The sequence below is a fragment of the Hirundo rustica genome, chromosome 2 (assembly GCF_015227805.2).
Source record: "Hirundo rustica isolate bHirRus1 chromosome 2, bHirRus1.pri.v3, whole genome shotgun sequence".
NCBI classification, from domain to species: domain Eukaryota; kingdom Metazoa; phylum Chordata; class Aves; order Passeriformes; family Hirundinidae; genus Hirundo; species Hirundo rustica.
The window spans coordinates 104,841,280-104,865,556 of NC_053451.1; the positions used below are offsets into that span (position 1 = coordinate 104,841,280).

Below are 24,277 nucleotides of genomic sequence, written 5' to 3' on the forward strand. Positions count from 1 at the left end.
CAACTTGGGTTTCATGTGATTTTACTCTTGGCCCTGGGAGGGTATGGCATGCATTAGTAAACAGAGTTCTTTAATGGTTTTGTGGGAGTGACTTAAGTAAAGGATGGAAATGGGCATTTGTTTCAAAAATGATGCGAAAGGTAAAGGAGTTAAGCAAGGAAGCAAATGTTACTGAGGAAGTGGGGACCACATGTCAGAATGACCAAAATTCTTCCCCAGAAAGGGCTGATAGCTGCCAGAAGCTGCAAATTTAAAGTGAGCATTGCCAAGTTCCCTTCCCAGTGCAAGGCTACGGAGGTTAGAACCAGTTTAAGAACTGTGGCTCACAACTATGGCCCCATTTATCTATTCTTTTGATGTCTGAAAAACCTGTTGGTTTGATTGCTTGCCCACTTATTACTACTGTAACCAGGGTTACTGGGCAGACAAGCTGCGTACTCTGAGCCTTAATTGTTGCCTGTGCTGTGGTAGAACCTGACACTGGATAGGAAGTCTAAAATCTTACTGGTACGGATGATGCAGATTATTACAGGATGACAGGGCAAGCAAGAAGTTTCTTGATGGTAGTGGACTGTGGTGTTTCATCAGTGGTGCTCCTGACTAAGAAGGAGCCAGAAGTTAATTCACTGTGGTCTGGCAGAATTTAGTTTTGTTGTTTCTATTTGCTTTTAGTTTGCAACATGGAGTTAAGTGAGATGCAGAAGGTGAGAAATCTATCTTAGAACGTGCATAGTGATCAGATACTATGAGTAATAAGCAAAGTCTTCCAACTTTTATTGAGTATCCTTGGCTACTGGCGAATTGGCTTGCTCTTGACTTTGTGTTTGGAGTAAATATTCTGTCAGTTACTTCAGTCTGTCTGGTTGAAACATTCAGGGATAATTCGAGTCTGGGGTTTATACATGGGCAAACATAAATTTCAAGCAATCAGATTTTTAGCTTAGCCTACTGTGGAGTTGGGTAGAGGCGATTGATTGATAAACTTTGGTTTATTTGGTGTGGATCTTTTTTTCAGTTCTTTGTAGCTTGTACAACTCCTTTTTATCCTGGAAACTATTGCTGATTGTGTCTGCAGGCTACCTTTACTGTTTTCCAATGTTTATGTATTTTGGGAGCAGGGGTAAAACAAAAAAAGTGCCTTGGGAATAACACTTTAAGAAAGTCACAATGGGGAAGATTGTGTCTGTGCTGAAGCATTTGGTTGTAAACTGCTTCCATACTGTGTCTGTGTCAGGTGATTTCTTTGGTAGAAATACTAAATCCTGGTTACATTGTTGCCATATTGCATGACCCTAGTGTCTTTGTTCTGTTTCGTAAGGTAGAAGTGATGCTACTTGCCTTGCAGAGACAGCCTGTAGATTAATGTTTTGTTAGGTCTCCTCACTGACACTGGTGTGATAGTCTTTTCAGTTTTGTTCCTGTTCTGCTAAGTGCAGTTTTAGGAGCATCCTCCACTAATTTACCTTGTCAGCTCCAGAATAAATGGGCAAAACTTGCAACTTGGTTTTGAGACACTTATTTGAAGAAGCTAAAATTGTTCATTAAAGCTATGTTGTGGGTAACAAAACCCCCACAAAACTGTACAGCAGAGTTGAAGCTTCTGTGCTTCGTGTATTCTGACTGAAGAAATACCTATGTGGACAAATTGTCTGCTTGCTTTGGAAGGTAGTTTTACCAGAGTAATGTCAGTTATTTCCAAGTGAGTTTTTGTGTGCTCTTCTGAGAGATCTTTTCCATAATATATGAATATTTCAACTGGTGACTTGCTCTTGCCTGGATATTAGATAAAAGGATGTTTGTGTAGGGGTAGAGTGAATAGGTTAGTCTTCAATGCCTTTCTGGTTATCCAGTATTACAGCTTAATGTTTTTTGGAGGTTTCTTGTCAGTGCTGTGGCGTTTTTTTGGGATTGCTGTTAGTGTGTTAAGTGATTTTTTAAAAGTAACTATGTGAGTAAAGACTTGTGTGGATTGTACTACAGTAGTATCAGTAGTAGCTGCATAACATACATAATGATAACCATTTTTGCTCAGGTGTGAAAACTGATTTAAAAGAAAGGTGTTTGGATACCCATACACTGAGGAACGTCTCTGGGGAGATGAGGATGGGCAGAAGAGAAGATACATAGAAGAGTGTTCAATTGGTACTTAAAGAAAAATTAATCCAGGCTGCCAGGAAAAGCTTTCCAGCCTCTAAAAAAGAGACAGAAGTAACTTGAGTGGAAAATCCTCACTGATTATTTTTTCTCTCTTAATCTTGCAGCTGATTGTAATGCCATTCTTAAAGCTCTACAGCCCATCTTTCAGGAGCAGGGAATGACAGAAACAGTTCATAACTGGGAAGACCATGGTTATTTAATAACCTACATAAAAAAAAATGGCAGGTGAGTGGATTTTCTTTTGATTATGTCTCCTCTGTCCTTCCTTAAAATATTTATTTCTTCCTCTATTGGACCTCCTGTAGTGTTGACAGAACAGGCTATCCTTTTATCAGCCTTGTGTATGAAGTAGCTATCATAATCTGGACTGTGTCATCTTGCAGTTTGGATGTCAGAAGGTTGAACTGGTCAGTCTGGTCTGTACCATAGAATGGTTCCTTGGTCTCAGCACTAGTCCTTCCAGATGCAGGACAGCTCAAGTCAGTTCGATGTATTTGTAACTTTTCTGACCATTAAATATGTCTAAACATGTTGGTGGAGTTTAACCTTAGCATTTGAACAATGACAGCTTTGTGTCTGTCTGTATTTACATGCCGTTATATGCTTCAAATTCTCAAGCAGCTTCTGGAGTAATTAACATGATAAGGGTGATTGGTGTCATTAGTGAAACGAAAGCTAGGTCAAACTGATAAACTGAACTACATTCACTTTATTTCCTGATGCTGCTTCACAGTGTGAGGGTTAGTTGATTATGGTATACATTAATCTGGTCCATTTTATAAGTAACTACCATGATTGTATTGCACTTAATTTCTTTACAGTTATTAGGTTACTGGTTCTTGACATAATTGTGGCAGTTGATGCTTTGGAGTTGCTTGTTTTTTGCTGATTGGACTTGTTTTGTTTCACGGTTTGTTTGTTTGATTGGGATTTTTTTGTGGACCCAGACTAAGGTAACAAGTAAGTGGATATGAGTATTTCTGTTTATCATTCTCAATTGTGCTCTATGAAGTTTTTAGTATATTTCAGTTAGCTTTTCAAACGTGGTACTGGCTTTTTCTGCTCAAAATTATTTGGTTTTTATACTTGATATGCCTAGAGAAAGCTATTAGCTGTATCTTGATTTTTGTACAGCCTTGTTTGGTCTGTTTTTAGTTACATGTACTTTTATATTCTTCCTGAATAATTTGATCAGCATTTCAGTTCTCATCACCTTTTGTCTCTTGAGTTGGTGAAAAGATAGTGAAGCAGGTAGTTTTCTACTCAGGTTCTGTCCTTTCTTTCTATTGATTCATGTAATTCTTGTAAGAAGGTAGTATCAAGGTTCTACAAACTCTGAAGGATTAAAATATAATATACCTAAAAGTAAAAAGTTAGATGATTAAAAGGTTGGGTATATTTGATTACATGGTCTCATGTTGCTTTCCTGCATTTCTTTGAGTTTTAGAGGGGCATGATCTGTGAATTCTCAAATTGAGTCTTCTCTTTGTGAATTCATCTTATCATTCCGCTTAAGATGGCAGCCTCTTCCAAAGGAGCATTTTCAGAGTTAAATTGCCTGTCTTTTGATGTGTTCCAGGAACTTCCTAGAAAACAGTCTCTAGTAGCATAACTTTTCCAGAAGAGAAGTGAACTGGCACCTGGAAGCATCTCTGAGACAAGTTCTTACAAAAACCTAAATTTTTAAATATCTGACTTGATTGCTCACACTGTCAACTGAACATGTGTGCAGGAGAACTTTCTGTGAGTTTTGGGACCTCAGCAGTTTTGTTTCTTCTGGTTATAGAAAAAGCCTGAATACTTTTTTTTAAGGTAGCCCTAAACAGTGTATTTCTGCTAGTGTAGTTTGTATTGTTTGATGTAGTTTCAGTTAACTTAAACAAATGAGGTTGTAAACCCATAAAACCTAACAGACTGGACAGTTAAAAACCCTTGCAAAACAAACACATTTCACAAGTTGTAAGAATGAACTGATGAGCGTATGGAGGGTTTCATACTGACTAAACAGGCTTTATTTTAGTACCAGCAAGTTTGCCTGCACTTTATCTTAGTGCCCTAAAGTATCATACATTTTTAGTTAGCATAAAAATATTACCTGACACAACTAGAAGAAGGTAGCCACGGCATGCAGATTTTTCCTCTTTCCCTGCAAAACAGTGAGTGTACTTAGTTTCCAGCAGCGGCTTGTGGTAAAACTTGGAAAAAAGAATTGTAATGGAGGGGTAGGTATGTCATGAACCGTTGTTGTAGGGATGGCTGGCTGCAACTTGTCACATGTTCCCTAGAAGGAGGGATGGAGTGGATGCTGTAAGGGTTTTGTGAGCATGCACACACAAACATGTTTTTAACCAGCCAAAGGTGACTGAGCTATTGCAAGGCAGAGGTGTGTGCAGTTGATGTAACAAGCTGGGTACTAATCCCTGGGAAAAATATTTGAGATGAGGTAGTAATACGTTGCTACACAGTGTCTACACTCCAAAGTTTGCTGAGATAACCCCCATAGCCTGCAGGGTGCCCCTTGCTGCACTCAATGGGATTGTGAGCACTGCTGTTGACAAAACTGTCTCTGACAAAGCTGCCATGTGAAGAGCCCCATGGAGGGCTGCACTGGTTGAATGAATTGGAGCTGATTTGGGGATTAAGACATGCTTTCCTGTTGTCATTACCAAAGCAAGAGATCCCTGTTCTCTTTTGTCTGAAGCTAAGCAAGCAAAAGTCATATGTGGCAACTCTACCTGGTCCATTTACTTTGTGATTTGTTCTGACAAAGAACCTAATTGAGGGAGGTTCAGCTGGAGACAATTACTAATGGGGCTGTCAACACAAGGCTCAGGAGTGGGGCAGGGAATGGCTCACTTGAGCCACTCAAGTTCCTCTCTGAAGTGGTGGGGATGGATGCATTCCTCTCTGCTTTGCCAGCCCCCTTACCCAAACACTTGGGGAGCAGTTGCATGCGCTGGAGTGGAGCTCTGTCTCTTGAGTTTTGAGGCCTCAGCAGTCTTGTTTTTCTGAGCTGTGTGTTTTTAGAATCCTTGTAGAATGGTTTGTAGGGTCACATTAAGCAGCATTCTTTTACTGAAATGTCACTATCTTAGACTAAACGGTTAAAAGTTAGGTTTAAAACATGTGAAGTTTTTATCTTATTTAATGTATATGTGACTCTGTATGAGTCATAGTGCCCAGTATATATCAACGGATTGAGAAGAGTTACTACATCTAAGTTAAGGAGAAAAGTCAGCAAAGCTAATCTTTGGGAATTGATATTTTCTCAACTAAAACTTTGTTTTAATCTCATTACTGCTTGTGAGCAAGTAGCCTTTTATTATACTGCATAGAGCTATGAGACTTGTTCCCTTGTGCATCTATGTTCTTTTTGTCATATTCCACCTTGAAGTTCTTCAAAAATCCCCAAAACTTGAATCACTGTTTCTATAGAACAAGAGTGTCTTTTAAAAAAGCTTTTACCTCCCCTATACAGATACTAATTTTTAACTTCAGTGTCTGAATTCTTGTTTAGAGAAGTATAGGCCTACTGGCATTTGACTTCACTGTTCACAGCAGTGCAAGCTTTACCAAGCTGAATTTGGTTTGTATGTCACAAAGCTGCTGATGAATATTAACACTGTGGAGTGTGTTTACTTTTTTTCTTTTCTTTGCTAGTATTCTGCTAACTACTGTGTATGCTAGACAGCATATTTTAAAGGAGCAGGATGAACATTCTTCAGCTCTTTGTTTCAGGCTGAAATGTTGTAGTTCCCTATGGAGTGACCCAGAATGTAAAACTGGGCTGAAGAATAGGAAGCAGTTGGTAGGAATCAGCAACAGCTATCATGGTAGCTTTCGTTGGGTTAATTTTTTTATTCTCTAAAAACAGAACTGGACTAATGGTATAATGAAGAAATGTAGTTGCCTAGCTCCTTAATGTCCCTCAAGTACTTTGTAATTAAGGTGAAGAACACTTTATAAGAGTATTTTTAGTGAAACAATGTCATGCCATTTTTTAAATTTTAAAATTTTGTTTTCCCAATATAAGCAAATTTTTATTTCTTCCCTCATTGGGTAGTTTGACAGGTGATGCATTTAGTGGCAAGCTGGTTTTGAAATACTTGAAATACTCTATTTTATAGTGGTTCAAAGTTAGTCAGCAGATAAAAGCCTTGATGGGTAAAGACAAGTTTATAGATACCTGTCTGTCTATCCAGCTTTACTCTCTGGGTGTGGTGGTTTGGGAAATCCTTTCTTGGGTAAGTGGGATTGCAATATTTCATACTCTGCAGTACAAGTAACTTAGGTAGTATGATACATTTTTGGGTTAAAATATTTTGATCTCTGCTTCCTAATTCTGTTTCCAGCAGTTACTTTTTGATTTGTGCAGTTTGGAATTATTTGTCGACATCTGATGTTTTCTGATGCTCAGGTGCTGAGGTGCAGCACTCAGTAGAATTGTCTGTAGCTGACACCTGTTTACACACAGCACAAAGAGCTTGAGTAATGCCTTGGAGGATGTGACAGCTATGCAGGTGCAGCAACAAGTGGACCATTCTTACAGTGGGGGCTGCTTTTCAGATGCAGACTTCCTTGCCAGATGGAAAGGAAGAGGATGTCTCCTCACTGAGCTTTATCCCTTGCTACTTCTATGAACTTACGTGCAAGCACACAACAAAAGTGTGGCAGGGGCTTGCATTTTAAAACAGGTATTATACTTTTCAGAAAGATGAAACTGGAGGGGCTAATTTTGAAGCAAACTTTATTTTTCCCCTATTTGGATTCTAAAGTAATTTTCCTGTATTTTCATAGGTTGAAAATGGAGACTATTCTCATTGTTTTAAAGAACCCTCTTCCACATATTAAAATAGCTGCTACTGATAAAAACCTGTGTTCTTATATGTTTTGTCAAGCAGACAAACGTGAAGTGGCAAAAGCCAGCATAGCCTTTGCTGTCTGCTGACTGAAGCTAGTAACTCTTTTGTGAGTTCAGCTTTGGCCTGCCATTACTGCCTTAATACTATTTAATACTTGACTGTTCACTTTTGAGTACATTTGTGCTGTCGGCTGTGTGCTTAAATCTTTCCAGGCGTTTTAGCTTATTTTAGGTGTCTGTTTTCATCCAGGTACCTTATAGCCAAGGTATAACAAACCTGAACCTGTATTATTATTGAGAATTTTGAGTTTCATTCAAGTTTGGTGTTGTTTTTTTTTTTTTACCATAAACCAGCTGAGAATATCAGCCAGAAACTTGGAACTTGAATTTTTGTCCTATTACACAGCCTGCTGCCTGCTTTTCATCTCTTACCCCTTGCTCAGGTGTCAAGACCCTGTTAGTCTGCTAGATGTGACAGTTGGATGAAATGTATGGTTCTGTAGTGCTGTTGTCTCTGTATTCTAATGTTGTCACATCACTTAAAAATCTGAAGTTGTGTGGCTGTACTTTCAGAGCAGCTCTCCTCTCTGCCTCTCTTGCCTCCCACCTCAAAGCAGGGGCAGGAACATCTCCTACTGAGGCTCTCATGGAGTCACAGGGGAGGTGAAGTTGTCAGCTGTCAAATCTTACAACAGTCATGTGGTTCTTGCAGGAAATTAATAGCTCCTAGAGTATGGAAATAAACTGATAAAAAGCTTTTCTAACAGTGAAAATACTTTTGACACCATGCCAGTTTTCAGGGAATCAGATTACAGAGCTGTCTTATGAGTTGCATATACATATTTCTGTCTGTAGTGCTGCAGCTCTGAGAGCCTATGGAGTTCACCCTTTTCACTATGAACATGTCCAAAACCTGTTGGAGTGACCAGTATTTCCATCTTCTAAGTTCTGGTCTTTTGTCTTTCTCTCCTTTTAGAAAACCCAAGCCCTCATGTAAACAGAGTCCTGGTAGGCTTTTTTGTTCCCTAAGCAAAAACCTGTCAGAGGACACCTAGTGGGGAAGCTCTGGGAGGGAGGGAGAGTTGCTCCAGATGATGGTCTGTGGCTCTGTGTGTGCATGTGTGTAGTAAATAAACACCTCTTCTTCCTGGGAGCAAGACCTGCCTGCAGAGTCTTGAGGAAGGACTCAGACTGCCCAGACCCATCCTATGAAGAGAACTGGGTGACAGTAGTAACGCATGAGAGCTGCAGATCACTGCTGTTCCAAAGCCAGCAAGGTGTTTTTATTCTTAAATTGTTTTGGTCAGTTTCATAATTTGATTGTTTTACAGTTACCAGAAGTTATGTTCAGATAACACAGAATATTCTGGGTTTTATCTCTGACTGCAGCTGGGGGCTGGAGGTCCTAGCACCATGGGGGAGGTGGTATTCCTATTGAGGCTGACAGTTGGCAAAATGAGCTCTGGAAAGGCAAAAAGGGTGGGAGTTGTGGGGAGATGAAAGGCCATATAAACTTTCTGTCACAACAAGAGTTGGTTTGTGTTTTTCTTTGGGGCAGAGTGAGGTGATAAGAGCCAATAGGCAAAGAATGGAGCATTCAGAGAATGATACAGCTTTATCTGATGTTTCTGTGTTGTACTAGTACATTTCTATCCCTGAATACCCTTCTTGCTTTGTTCACCCATTCCTGTTCTCATCCCCTCTTCTGCACGTTTTTCCCAGCTATGTTTTTCTCCTCTGCCTCCTTTATGTAGTCCCCTTGTAGCCTGTTTTTTTGTATTCTCCCCTCCTTAGAATGGGAAGGATATTGCCTCTGCTACACTGTTTTCTTGTGTCCTTCCCTTAGCTCTTGTGTTCTTTGTTGCAAGTTCTCTAAGATTCACTGTTTGTTTACCTAATGTACTTAGCATGGCTAAGCCTTGCTCTTTGGTCTTTAAATGTTCCTGTAGTAAATATATAGTAGGAGTTTTGTTGACTTTGCACATGTATTAATTAATTAGAGTTTGCTTCTCCAGTTTCTTTGCCAAAGCTGTGGTTTGCTCTGAGATGCTTATTGTTTCTCACTTACAGAATTTTTATCCAGGTTTGGATGTGTCTCTGAGTAGTAACTATAAAAAAAATTCAAAAAACCAACCGATAAACCAGAACAAAACAAAAACAAACAAAAAACCCACCAACCCCAACCATCCTGCCTGTGAAACAAAGTAGACACTCACCCCCAGAAGTGAAAAGGAAAGTATAGGGGAAGGAAAGTGTCCAGCTGTTGTGGCTTAAACAGGGTTTCACTGCTGTGCTTCCTGTTGGTTTTATTAGTTGTGTAGTGATAGGCAGGTCCTTGCAGCTTTGTTTGCTCTTTGTGACTTGCAGAGGAAGACTTGAGCTGGTGCAGCCAACAGTTACAGATGCTGGGGAAATATATATTCATTCTGAACTTTAATCTAACTTGTTTTAGACTTTCTTTCCTTACTGAGTTTTGATAATAAATTTGTCATTGCTGTCTCTGTTGTAGTTTTGCCAATTTGAGAATTCACCCTCATGGATTAGTGTCGGTGGATCTGCAGAGCTACAATGATGACATGAAAGGAAGAGAAGAAGTTGATCAGGTATGAGTGCTGCTTATCTTACTAGCATTTCCTAATTGTATTGAGAGCCCCTTTTTTTAGTTCTATCAAAGTCTGTAGTGGTAATATTAAAGTCAGTTCAAAGCTGGATGCTCACAGATGAGGAGCAGTAGCACCTCTTGAAGTTTCCCACACATGTGAGGGCATGAATTCGTGCACTCTTCTGCAAGTACTGGGCCTCGTGTTCTTTGTAAAAATTGTAAAGATACAGCAGCCTTGGTTAGGGCTTGGGTCTCTTCAGCTACCCAGGGCAGTGAGGGAGGACATGAGTGTGCTCAGTCTGCAGCCTGGTGTATTAGTGTGAGACTTCTTTGTATTCTCTCTCCTGAGAGACAGGGAACCTCCATACTCAATCTTTTGTCCCACGGAGAAAAAGAACTTAATCTTCCCTGGCATGAAGGCTCTAGACTTTGACTATTGCAGGGAAAGAGGCCACTGCCGTAGCAAGAATGGGACTTTAAATGGTTCTCATGTTCCTTCTGTGGCTGTGTTATCCTGGAGAACAGCTAAATGCAGTGATGACAGCTGCTGAAATGTGCACATTCTTGCTAGTAACAAGGCTGAGGACGCCAGCTGGTTACTCGTGGGCTTCTCATGTTACATTTCAAAGCTTTTCTGTAGTAGTTGCTATGTTTTATTGACTTCCCGGTAGACCAATTTATCAGATATTTTGCATTAAGTGCTGATCTACAAATTCTACTTCTTGTTTGCTATTTTTTGCAGCTTCTAAACAAAATAGAAGAAAGAATGAAAGAACTGTTTCATGGTAACATAAAAAGGGTGAAACGGTAAGTTTGTACCTCTCCTTCTGTATGTGGCTTGTCTGCATAGTTACTGAAGATAATAAGCAAGGTATGCTTTGCTGTAATGCAGTGAATAGCCTGGAGTATGAAGGTATGAATGGGTTTTTATTTTAGTTTCTTGCAGTGATTGCATGAAATAGTGAGAGAAAATGCATGGTGGAAGCAGGAGCAGACTGCTCTGAAAGGGCTGGGCAGCCAAGGATGGCAGAGGAATAGGCCAGGGAATAAGCTTGTACCCTATGGGCCATATCCCACAGCTCGTGGAGAAGGTGAGCTGGTGATGGTGACCAGGATCAGACCCAGCCCTGTGACTGCCAGGCTGGACTTTAGTACTGAGGCAGCTCTGAGCATGAGCTGGCTGTCAAGGATTGGCAAAAGACTTGGGCAGGTGGCAATAGAGCTGCAATACAGCTCTGGCACAGGGAGCATGGGGTGAGGATTAGAGCTAAAATGGAGCTCAAGCCCATAGAGGACACTTTGCCCTGACAAGGTTTCCTGCAGCTGTTTCTCACATCTGTGCCTCTGCTGTGCCTCATGGTGCTCACTGTGGGCATGTGTGATTTAGGGACCTGCCAAGAAGATAGATATGTTCTGTAGTAAATTTTTATAGTTAAACTTAAGGATGGAGACTTTGCAAGCCCTTTGTCAGTTTGGATTATTTCAATTCAAGGCTGTGTGTTAAAATTCAAGGGTTCAAATTGCAGCTCATGGCCTGGTGCTGAAATAACTTTCATACTGGATGTGACTTGCTGTTGTCTTCATGGTGGCTGTCTGGCAGTGACTGATACCTTGAAGCTAGGGAGCACTTACTGTAGGCATACATGTCATAGAGGCTGCAGCAGGTACCTGAAGGAACATGAAAGTGAAAATGGGTGAAGAAAAGTAAAAAGCAAGTGTGAACTCAGCAAGGCTTGGTAAGCCAAGGGGTGAACTACAAAATAGGAGAACAGTTAAGCAGTGCTATGGTAGAAATGAGATGTGAAGCTTATGAGAGACCACAAGTAAAATTGTAGTAATTTGAAAAGTGGTGTTATACTTGCATATTGTTATTTCTGGTTTACAGCTGCATATAAAACAGAGTAATCATCTTTTTACTTCAGCCTGGTAAAGCCTCATAGAAGGTGCACAGTGTATGAACACAGATGATCTTGCATCTGTGCTTATGGAGGAGAAGCTTTCTGAGGCTGCTTTGATGCTGAAATGATAGAGGGAAGCTTGTGGAATCGCTGTGATAGGAATTTCTTAAAAACAGGTCAGGACAACATCTATGTGGAGTGGTCTAGATCTTTTGGTTCCCTTAATATAGGGAAGATGAACCTCCTAGAACAGTGCATCTGGCAAGGATCTTGTCATGTGCTCCTCAACGTCTTTTTTTGCTGAGTTTTGGGTTGTGTGGTTTTATGTGGGTGTTTTTTTTGGGGGGGGGGGGGGGGTGGGTCTTCTTTTTAATTTGTTTTGCATCATTTTGGTGTCAGCTGAACACCTGCAGCTGCAGTAGGATGAATGCAGCTGGAGAAGTTTTCCCTATCTTTTTGTTGTAAGGCAAGGTTGCCCTTGCTCCCGCCGTGTGCCGCCATCTGGCGGCTCGCTGCGGGTAGGAAGCGTTTCTGGAATGTTGGTAGGGAATTTGAAAGAAGCTTGTCTGTGTCTGGTCTTCAGCTACAGGCTTCTGGAAAAAACCCACTTTTCATTCTTTGAAGTGTGTGTGGGAGATCTGATTAACTCTGTGCCTGCACGTTTTGCCTAAATGCAATCCTCTTGATTGCTGTCATTTCAAAGATAGTTTCTTTACAGGTGAAATACTTGGTTTGAACCAAGGTATGTCTCTGTGGAATTAAAAAAAAAAAGCCTAAAACCCACAAACAACAAACCCAAAACAATCTAAGCAGATGCTTGAACTGCTTTTAAAAAGTAATTCAGACTATTGGCTGGTATCAAGGATTGTGTTTATGTACTGCAGGCTGACCCAGCTCTGTTTCAAATACTGTAATAGTTCTTTTATTGTTTCTCTATGTATTAAAATGTGTTTCAGTATGGCTTTTCAGAGTGAGATCCACTTAATCTCAGAGAAATGGTGTTCTTAACTGAACTGAAGATGACAAGAGATTTTGTCATGTTTTTTGCCTGCATTCTTTTTTGTATTGTGTCAGTTTCTAGTGATGAGCTGATTCTTCTACAGAGCCTCAAACATTATGTAGAAAGTGTTAAATGTGGCTGGTTTTCTTAGATTCCTCTTGTGAATATTATTTATTATGGTGAATCCACATTCCAAATTTTTGTAATCTTCTTTCATATTATTTTTCTAGGTTGCCAGCCATTTTGAGAGGAGGTGTCATTGATAGATACTGGCCCACAGCTGATGGGCGCCTGGTGGAGTATGACATAGATGAAGTTGTTTATGATGAAGATTCACCTTTTCAGAATATTAAAATTCTGCATTCAAAACAATTTGGCAATATTCTTATTCTCAGTGGGGATGTTAGTAAGTATCCTCTCATTTAAGGATCTCTGGTGTGAAAATGTCAGAAGTGTTGTTTTCTGTCCTGCTATAGCAGTTTGGATGGATGTCTAAGTGTCATGGTTCAGATACTGGAAACTATGCTTGTGCATGTACACATATATCTCTTCTTGTATATTAAGGATGTTAATCAGGCTGACCAGTGTAAAATCTAGAGTTAAAAAAAAAAATATTTTTCCAGAGTTAGTATCTTTGCTGCAGAAAGTGGCCTGGGAGAATAGAAGATGGTGTTTTATAGCAGAGCTTGCTTTCCTCCTTTCTTTTATATGAGCTTTTCTTTGTTTGTTGCCAGTCCAACCTTCTGAGAGCTTCTCTTTGACAGTAAAACAAGGTACTTTGTCAGTCTTCAAAACACAATGAAGTTCTAAAGAAATACAAGGTGGGACCTGGCATGTGTGTGTATAATCCTGCTGTTCCCTTGCTTCTCTACGGGAGTTTCCTGCTCGGTGAGGTATAGGACAGCTGTATCTCAAACCGTTTAGCTGCTTAATTGGTGAACATCCTTTGACTCCTCTTCAAAATAATAGGACTTGAACTCTTAAGTTAATCAAAGTAGTGACCCAACCTTTATATGAGGGTTTTTATATGTGGTACTTTGTGCCTGCTGACCTTGGTATTTTTGAAAGTGAACTTAGGAGAAGGTGGGCTACTGTTCTTTAAAGCTGGAGATTGCTGTTTGCTGGAAACTCTAGGCAATAAAAGGACTATGCTTTGTAAAATTCCTTAGTTCTTATGTTGAAAAGGACTGACTCTGGTAAATGGAGGATGTTGCTGCTCAGGGATCGAATACCTATGTTCACTCTAATAGCAGAGCAATTAAGAAATTGAAATACAGCTTTTTGAAATCATGGAACTACCTCTAACAATTCAATCACTTTCCTGCAACTGTCAAGCAGGCTTCTGTGCAGATGGCAGCTGAAAAGCACTGCTATTGAATTCATTAGCAAGGCATTTTCTAATCCAGATAGAATTGTATTAGAAATTATCAAACTGGTTATTCAACACTTCTAGCCAGAAATTTTCATCAGAGTTTAATATGGAGATGAGATTTTGCTTGAACATTATTGTAATGTGCCTTGTAGAAAGGGAAGTCTGCCATTACTTATTCCCTTCCATGGGCTTTTGAAATAATGCTTTGTCTCATTTTGTTACTGTGCACTCATAAGTGAGGTGGTGATTGCCAGGCAGAATGACAGGATATGCCGCGATGTGCTGCTGCACAAAGCTTGGCCCTTGTAGTGCAGATCTGGTTTTTGCAGCTCGGGAGTGTTGCTGCCTGCTTTGAAGCTACTGCTGGCAGCAGGAATGCTGCAGGGCCCCTCAGCACCCAGGTGTTAATGGTCATGTTTGTTTCTGTGCAGGGATCCACTGGTGTGCATCTGGGTTGTTCTTTTTAGCTGGGATCCACAATGGATTTTCAAAAATTTCCAGATCTGTCTCTTGTAGGATGAATCTAAGATAAAAATCCACTGAAGTATCAAGTGTGAGCATCAAGTTACGGAGAGTGATGGTTTTGCTCTGCTGCTTTTTCTCTTGGCACACAGTGCTTCCCCGTGCTGAGGTGGGCATTGTTGGGTTCATGTGGAGAACTGCAGAAATCCTGTGTGGGATTCTGAGAAGAATCTCATTACTAGGACTGTTTCTGAGAGCCAGGTTGTTTCTGTAGATGTTCTTGCTTTGGTCTGTATTGTATCACCTCTGGATTAATACCAGTTAATGAGAACAACTGAAGATTTAATATTTCTGTCAAATTCTCTCTTCCTTTCAGATCTGGCAGAAAGTGACCTGGCATATACTCAAGCCATAATGGGCAGTGGAAAGGAAGATTACACTGGGAAAGAAGTGCTAATCCTAGGAGGTGGTGATGGAGGTATACTCTATGAGATAGTCAAACTGAAGCCAAAGATGGTTACTATGGTAGAGATATCCTTTGACAAATGGCCCATCATTCATATCAACCAGAGCTTTCTGCTGATACCTTAGCACTGAGCACAGTTACCTGCCAGGTTCTGATTTGCATGAGGAGATGGAGTCTAAAATGAAATCTTTGTCAGCTTAGACACACCCAGTGACTACACATTTTTTGCATCACTATGCAACACCTGCTTCCAGGTTCCCAATCCATACCATCACTGTGTAGCAGTTTACATAAGTCTGTAAAGAAATGTCTCTGTCAGACTGATGCTTTCTCTAATAAGAGAAGATAGGTCTATCAAGTTTGTGCCTTGGGCCCACTTCTGCCTCCTTGAGTTCATCTGTTTTCCTAAAGAAAGCTATAAAAAAAGAGTGCCTAGGAGCAAAAAAAAAATTAATCAATAGGAATGTCAGGACTTGATGAACTGTATTGATAAATTGGCCAACCCTGTTTTAAAAACACCAATACAAATAAAGCTTTCAACATTCTGCAGTTCATGTAGTTCGTAATGTAAACCTGCTAAGACTAAAAATAATTGTTTTAAAAATGTAGGTTAATCTTAACCTAGATTAACTTTATGGAATTTTCAATGTTCTTACAGTTCACATTTCAGGCTTTCACAGTAACGATAACCTAAGGTATCAGAAATACTGGTTAAAACCAAAAATAAGCACTCTGTAAATATCTGGAGGCCAGTACAGAAGGTTGGCTATTGCATTATATATACCAATAGACACATCTAATTATTTTTTTGTGAATGCCTCTTGGAGAACTTGTTTCTGAAGAAGCAGAATCTCTTGCCTCTGTTATGCCTTGACAAGCTTCAAACATTGACCAAATGGTGATTGACGGGTGTAAAAAACACATGCGGAAAACGTGCGGAGATGTCTTAGACAATCTGAAAGGAGAGTGCTACCAGGTAATGTTTTGTTTTTCTTTCATTACAAGTCATATTTTAAATGCACATAGACCTAGTCTGGAAGACTGGTATGGCAATGTTTTGGGGACAAGTCTCCTGACTCAAGTTTGGGAAGGTTTTTTCTGCTTTTGTATGACACTTTCATGTGTTATTAACTGGAGTTCATGTTGGAAGTATTTTAACTCTCAGACTTCTAAAATTAATTGCATATGTAGCTTTTAAGGAATGTGAAATAAGAGAATGTTTGTTATAACTTAGAAATGAAGAGGAGATAGGAGTAAGAATGTTGTTTTTAGCATCATTCCTTATACTGTTAAAAGGATAGAAGGAATGTATATTTCTTAGTTGTTCTATACTGTTGAAAATACCTGAATTTGTAATATGCATGTAAGAATTATTTTTAACATGCAGGCAAAATCCCTTAGTATTATACTACTATTATATTAAAAATAAAACCCCCAACAAATGTCATGCACACCTGCAGCTGAGATCTTTTTGCTGCATCTGACAGCACTTAAAAATGAACCCAGGTATAATCTGACATGTTTCTGTTTTCATTATTGGGCCTTAGATGTTGTCACAGATATTAACTTAGAGGAGTGAGCTAATAAAACCACACAAAAAATTAACAGAGAAGTCACATTTCCACTCTGGAGATCAGTGGCCCTTTGTACAAATACATAATTTATATGTTGGCACTGTTAAGTGTGGTCAGCATTTGGTAGGAAGAACAGTGATCTCAGATCTAGGAACTTCAGTTCTGGAATGCCTGGGTTTTCATTGTCGTACTTCCTACAAAGTTCCTCCTTTCTATATGATGTAAAGAATTGAAAGTGGAGCCTAAAATTAAACATGTATTTAATTTTGTAATTTTTCCATCTTAATTTCTGTGAATCCACATTTTTTCCTTTTACCTGGTCAGTTTTAGGGTGTTTTTAGAGCTAGCAATAGTATTTCATTCTTACAGGTTCTAATTGAAGACTGTATTCCTGTACTGAAGAGGTATGCCAAAGAAGGAAGAATGTTTGATTATGTAATTAATGATCTGACAGCTGTTCCAATCTCCACATCTCCAGAAGAAGGTAAATCTTCTGATTTACTTAAACTTCTGAGAATTTTAAACACTTCTGTCCTTCTGTAGCATAATGCTTTTGTTTTTTCTGTTTAAAAAGCAAATCTGAGGGGAAAAAAAGACATCTGTTTTTTTAAAGAAATATTTTGAATATTAAAAAAAACCTAGCAAGTGCCTAGCACTCTTTAAAATCTCTTATTTCAGAATAATATAAACTCATGTAGTTCTTGAAGTATTTGGAGTTCATACTCCAGTAAATTTTCCTCGCTGCATTAAAAAAATTAGAAAAATTCCTGTGAAGAAAAACAATACTCCTGCCATTATTGCCATGGCATATGTTTACATTTGTGGTTTTTTAAATCCAGGCTTTATTTTTTTTAAAACTTTGTAACTCTTGAATATCTAATAAGTAAACATGCCAATAATGTGCTGGTCTGTTTTTCAATCATGCCCCATATGCAGATTCCACATGGGAATTTCTACGGTTGATTCTTGACCTCTCAATGAAGGTCCTGAAACAAGATGGAAAATACTTCACACAGGTATGATACTTGGATATAATAAAGTACTGCATTATATCTATTGCAATTTGCTTATTTTCAGTTAAAAAAAAGGACAAAACTGACTAAAAACTTACTTCAAGCTGGTTTTATCCCTTTAATGATTTATCATGGCATTCTGCATGAAAGTTAGGATTTGCTAACTGACTTGTCTTTTTTTAATTTCAGCTGAATATGTAGTGCTTTTGTCTGGAGTTAAAAAGCATAGTTTTAAGGCTCAGTAAAGCATGCTGCAGAATATTGCAGCTAAATAATTCTTGGAAAAGCAGAAAGGTGTACTTCATGAGGAGATACATGAATTTTAAGCTAATGTCTCCAATTGTAGACTATAGAACATGGAAATCTGTCATTCATTATGGTGTAAGAGTTTGACATAGGTGCAGTTGAATGAGAAAATCAGTATAGCCACCTCATAGATAATAGAATTGTGGCATAGCTTTTAGCAGAAAATACTTCAGATGATCCTGAATTTGGAATGCCACAAAGTTGTATACAGTTGTACAAGAATGTGACGGGAGCCAGCAGATGGTTCAGTGAAGTCTGAGTCTCAAGTTGTATTTCTTTTGTCATGCTCATAAACTAGTCTTCTGATGCATGAAGAATCTAAGTACTGTGTTTTAGAATAATATCCTTAAGTTCTGAAATGTATAGGAATTGGTTTACTGTAAAATTGTGAAGGTTTATGAAGAAACGCAAAACTTGTGGGATGAGGTTTTTGGCAATTCTAATATGCTGCTCTATTTTAAAACACTGTGTTGTATGGGCAAGAAGACTTATCTTGTGGTTGAAACATGAGATGATTAACGTAGTTTTATTACATTTTGATGGCATTTCTGTCCTGTTAGTAGTGGAAATATTTGTGGCAGACTTTGATATCAAAAGGACACTACATGTTTTGGAAATAGCAAATCGTGTTGCAGTAGCCATACCTGTAGCATACACAGTGATACTAGCTTGCCTTATTGGTATGAAGGTACATGTATGTCTGGGGGTGGGTTTTGTTGGACTTTGTGGAAGACTCTTGAGAAGAAGCTTGTGCTGAAAGTTGAAATTGTGGCTGTGCTACAGCCAGAGGGCTGGGGGGTTGTTCTGTGTCAGCTGGAAGCAGCTGAGGTGTAGACTGGTGCAACCCCTGCTGCTTGTTTTTTCCTCATGGGAGGGGGTAAGTCAGCTCTCCAGTGTATACTTGCACAGAAAGAAAGAAAGGACAGCAATCCTGAACCAGCCCTTGTGGGTTCTGACTGTTGTGAAACTATGCAATGTTATGTTTTGTGGTCCTGAATCAACAAGGTGGTACATGGTAGGATGGGAAAGAAGCAATATTAAAATTGACGTGGCTTAAAATTGGACATAGGGCTAATGGGTAGCCAGTGCAAGGGCTGGAGTATAGAAGCAGTGTTCTCTAGCAATTTAGCCTTCCTGAAGGTGTTGGAAAAAAAGGACAGTTAATACTGGGGCAGACAGCTGTCAGAGCTTTTGATAAATCTGTTGATACGCTACTCAGCCCATTTGATGGTCCTTGTAGCCACTTCCCAGTTGGGCGTGAAAAAGTAAAATAGTCCTCTGGGAAAATGGAATAACCCTCTCTATGGTGTTTGTGTGGCCAGGTTTTGGTAGTGAGGGGGGTTTGGGAAGGGCTCTCCATGTCCAGCAGAGCCAATGCCAGCTGGCTCCAGGATGGACCTCCTCCTGGCCAAGGCTGGGCCTGTCAGTGACTGTGGTAGTGCCTCTGGCATAAGAATTTTGAAGGGCCAAAAGTTGTTGCAGAACAGCAGTTGCAGCCAGAGAGAGAAGTGAGATTCTGTGAGAGAAACAGCTCTGCAGACTCCAAGGTCGCTGAAGAAGGAGGGGCAGGAGGTTCTCCAGGTACCAGTGTGGGGATTCCCCTGCAGCCTGTGATGAAGACCATGGTGTAGCAGGCTGTGCTCTTGCAGCCCATGAAGCTCCAAAGGGGAGCAGAGATTCTCCTGCAGCTCCTGGAGGATGCAGGGAGCATGCATGGTGGAGCGTGTGGATACCTGAAGGAGGTTGTGATGCTATGGGAAGCCACACTAGAGCAGGCTTCCTGGCAGAACTTGTGACCCTGCAGGGGACCCATGCTGGAGCAATTAAAGAAAAACTGCAGCCCGTTTAAGTACTCACGTTGGAGAAGTTTATTGAAGGACTGTACATTGGAGCAGAATATGAGGAGGAAGGAGCAACAGAAATAACATGGGATGAACTGACCACAATCCCCATCCCCCATCAGTGCAGTGGGGAGGAGGTAGAGAATTTGTGAGTAAAGTTCACCCTCGGGAGAAAAGAGGGGTAGGGAAAGGTATTGTTAAATTTTGGGTTTATTTCTTATTATCCCACTCTGATTTGATGAGGAAATTGAGTTTATTACCCAAGTCAGATCTGTTTGCCTGTGATGGTAACTGGTGAGTTCTGTCCCCATCCTTATGTCAGTCCATGAGCCTTTTGCTGTATTTTTCTCTCCTCTATCCAGCTGAGCGGGGAGTAACAGCGTGTTTTTTGTGGGCACCTGGCCAGGGCCAACCCACCACACCCTTAGACAACTCAACAGTCTGGTTCTAGGATGAACAGACTATCGGGATGCTTTAAATAAAATTACCTGTCTGTAACTTTAAGTTACTTAAAATTAAATTCAATTAAACTAACTGAAGCTGGCTACTTGTAGAATTGGTTAGACTATAGACAGAAATTCAAGCATGACCGCTGCTAACTTTGGCATGTTAGTCACACATTGGGAACTCATTAAATGTTTTGAATGTTCTGTTGTGTTTGCTGTTAAATGCCGGTGATTTTAGCTCTGTGTATTAACATTAAGAATTTAAGTTACTTTTGATCCACCTATCTACTTCAGGATGCTTATGTTACGTAGCAGGCCTTGCTGAAGAAAATCATGTGCCTTTTAAGGCAGTTGTGTTTTAATTTAAAATGCAGGATTCCCTGTGTCTTCCAGCCCCTTCTTTGAAATTTGGCTCTCTAAAACAAACAAACAAAAAATTAAATATCATCAAGAAAAGTGACTGAGGGAATGTCCACTTACTTGTTAGAGCTTCATCTTTGCTATGATGAGGAAATGTCTCATAGGAAAAATGCAGCAAAAGGATTGACCTGGTGACTACTAGCCAGCAATTACAGTTGCCTCTTCTGCCTTGGCATTATGTTGTATTAACTTAGAAAATTCCTGTCCTTTGTAGTCTGTCCCTTTGCACCCTAAACAGAATCATTTGCATCTAGTTAGGATGTCATTTATTTCGATGCCAAAGAAATGCTTTACCCAAAGGTGGAATCGTGTTCACAGAATGCCATCCTTTCCCATTCTGTATTGCTGCCTGTCGAAATCCCACTGTTGGGAAGAATAAAGGGAAATGCTCATTACCTCTTCATTGAGCTCTGCACAAGTTTTGGAAAACGTTCTGATCTGCACGTGAATTGTCAGCAGGCAGGGTCTAGTAGTGTCTAACTCCAGATGGATATAATTTGCCTGAGATTATAAGAATTATTTCTAGCATGCTGCTCTTAACGGCCCTGGTGGTTCCCTCGGGATTCCTTCCGTGGTGGTTGTCAGCGTTCTCCAAATGCTGCTGCAGAATGTCCTGTCACCACTAGGTGGCGGCACGTAACTGCTGTTGCCTGGCAGTTCATTAGCATTTGTAGATATTCTGCCTGGGGAAGGTTTTTCAGACTATTTATTTATATTCCATGGGGATATAAGAACTTATGTGGCCAATTTTAAGATGCAGGAGGGGTTTCTTCATTTTTTTAGCTCTGGAAAAATATAAAAGGGCAGTTAATGGATGTCATTCTCTTCTGCTTTAAGTTTGTGTCTGAGTGTGTTTGGGAAAAAATGCCTCCGTACTTTCTTTGCGCAAATAGTAATCACAGCTTAGAACAAAAACTTGTATGAGTAGCAGCAGTGCTTTACATGCCCTTTCTTTTCTAGCTGCATCATCCATAGTGAGTGTTGCAGCCTACACAGGATCTGCAAAGAGACGTGAGCTTTAGGGCCCTTAGCCTGCAGAACTTGCAAACCTGTCTGTAGGTTTAGGACCTGAAGCTTGCTTGTGAAAACTTGCTGTTAAGCATAATCCCACCACTTGGTCATATAGCTTGCACTTATTTCCATTTTTATTCTTCTGGAGCTGGTGCTTTGAAGTGTTTAATGATATGATACAAAGTCATGTCTGTGAGGTGCTCTTCAAGGAGACACAGTTGGAGGTACAGACTCCTGACCATCACAGTGGAGAGAAATGGCAGTTGATGAGGATGTAAGACCTTTCATCTCTTAAATACCTTCTCAGCAACTTGTTTCTGAACATGTTAAATGTTTTTACAGTATTGGACTTGCTAAAAGTATGATTTTTAGATGGCCCAAGTGATTTCTTTCAAGTGAGTATATATACTTGTGGATATCAGCGTGATATGTGGGTTATGTTTATCTGAACCATTACTATCTTTTGCCTTCAAAGTAGTGAGTATTGTCCCAAGAGCTGTGAAACCATGCTCTGTCAGATGGTGAGACTGGTTGTAAGGTTTTCTCTGAGTGTCAGTGGTATGTGTAGCTAAGAAAATGCCTTTTTCTGTGTTAAGTTTTTGTTCTGTTGATCTAATTTTTGAGGTTGAGAAGGCTATCATTTTCAGTCTGTTTATGTAGTAGAACGTTTAAAAATACCTCTGAACAGGAATTTGTGACTTCCTGGTTGGTGTCACTCAGCCCAGGCAGGATAGAAACTCAGACCACTTGCAGGTTCCAGTAAACAGCACTGACCCTGGTGCAGGGGATCATGTGTCTCCCACATGAACATGTGGCCCTTCACTAAGCTGTCTCTTCCTGGCCACTCTCTTGTACAGCCCTCTAAATGTCCAGACAATCATCATGTTGCTCCATAGTTAGACTCCTTTTTTTGGCTGCTGTGTGGGCTTTCTAATTAGCACTTCCAATGAGGGAGCAAGATTCTCCGTGACTGAACCATGAAAGGAGGATGGAAGAATGGCTGTATTGTCCCTGTGTGAGCTTCTGTGATTTCTTGGTAGTTTGAGACACTTTAAGGACCAGGCACTTTCATTGCTTTTGTTACTGAGAGTTCAGCCAGTGGATGTACTTAGAGTTGGGTTTGCCTCCATTATTTCCTTAACAGCTCTCCCTGTCCCCCAAAATCTAAACCTAGCTCTGATGCTATGTGTTTCATACTGTCTCACTGCTTGTTAGTCACTCTGAAGTGAGGAAGGATAAAACCCAACCTTGGCCGTGTCCAGTTCTGGCCCATCATTATAGAATAAAAATAGAAACCCATGCTGAAAATAAAAAAGAAACTTTTCTGGCATACAGTCACAGACAAAGGTGTCTGGTGACAATGACAAATGGGATAAAACATTTAAGAAATGGGCAAGTGTGGCAAAGGGGCTTTTTCACCTGCTTTTAACTCACTAGTTTACTTTCTGAGGGTTGGAGGAAGCATGGAAGCATAGTGGCCTAAGTTCAGCCTGTAACCAGTTGGTGGACACATCCATTTTATAGATGGGCAGAGTTCACTGGAACTTACAGGGTTAAGTCAAAACAATTTTTTTTGCTGCATATTTACAAGAATGGTTTTTGTCTGTTCAGATCTGTTACTTGAGTTTGTTGTACATTGTCCTATAGAAATCTAAAGATTAAGCCCATGGAACCGCAGAATTTATGCGTACTGGGAGCCCAGAAAAATGGATGTTGGGAGCTGTTGGAGTGAGTGCAAGCGCTGAGCAGACTCAGGATGCAAAGGCTGTGTAACAGTTCAGGACTCACCTGTCTTAAGCAAAGTCTTAGAGATTAAGATTTGTTAATCTCAAAGTTAAACTGCCTCAAGTACTTTTGTGTCTGAAAGATGCATTTTAAGGGCTAAAAAATTTGCATAATTCTCCTAGTTCCTATCTGTAAAATTGTTTGACACAGAACAGAGATTAGGTGAGGGGGGCTGGGCAGAGGAGTTTGGTAGGGGGCTTTGTATATATTGAAAATGTGGCTGAACCCTGTGGGAGAAAAAATAAAGTGATTTTGCTTTTTGAAAACGTGTAATTGGTGAGTCATCTGCTCTAAACCTTATTAGCAGCATTCAGTACTAGCTATTGTTTGAGTTACATGGTGTCTGTTCGGAACAAACAATGCATTGCTGTGCCATATAACTCTTCATTAGGCAGTGGGAGTTAAAGGGAACACAGGTTATTGGGCAGATCTCTGCATTGCATTCTGGGCTTGGTTCCCTGTGACATTTTAGTGATACTGGAACATCTAAGTGTGATTGACACTGTTACTAACACTGTAGTCTTGGTCAATAAAGCAGGTCATGTTTTAAAGGAAGGTGTTAATAATAGCAATTTTTCAATAATCTTATTGAAATAAGCCTTAAGTTTTGTAGATTTGATTTTTGGAGTGCTTAACTTCATGTTGAGTAAAGCCAGATAGTTACAAAAAATAACTATGTGGAACTATAAAATCCTGTAGAAGATTTCTCTAGAAGAAAAAGACTGATAGAAGGTGAGTTGTCTGAACCTTTAGGCAAGATCTTGATTTGGAGATTGGGGAGTTGTGGGTTTGAAAAGTAAAAAATGTTTCTTGGCTGTTCATTGTTCCTGTAATTTGTTTTCCATGGTGTCTGCAGTGATTTGTCTCTTGCTAGAGAAGGGGGAAATGATGAAATACTGAAGCGACAGTCTGGGAAACTGGATACTCTTCTAGCATTCTGTATCCTATTCAGCTTCCTACGTAATAGTGGTGTGCTCTGTAAATTACCTAGCAGTGTTCCTATTTATAACTCAAATTACACACACAGGTTGTTTTTTTACTTTTCTTTTGCATTCAGTCTGAT

General features: G+C 39.9%; 1 protein-coding gene across 1 annotated transcript in view; it reads left to right on the plus strand.

Moving 5' to 3' along the window:
• Positions 1-24,277, plus strand: part of SMS (spermine synthase) — a 40,428-nt gene that overhangs the window by 11,094 nt on the left and 5,057 nt on the right. The window contains exons 2-9 of the mRNA XM_040055544.1: positions 2,262-2,382; positions 9,528-9,621; positions 10,363-10,427; positions 12,749-12,924; positions 14,729-14,883; positions 15,705-15,794; positions 16,762-16,876; positions 17,329-17,408. Coding sequence (XP_039911478.1) covers positions 2,262-2,382; positions 9,528-9,621; positions 10,363-10,427; positions 12,749-12,924; positions 14,729-14,883; positions 15,705-15,794; positions 16,762-16,876; positions 17,329-17,408 — 896 coding nt within the window. The remainder of the gene's footprint in view (positions 1-2,261; positions 2,383-9,527; positions 9,622-10,362; positions 10,428-12,748; positions 12,925-14,728; positions 14,884-15,704; positions 15,795-16,761; positions 16,877-17,328; positions 17,409-24,277) is intronic.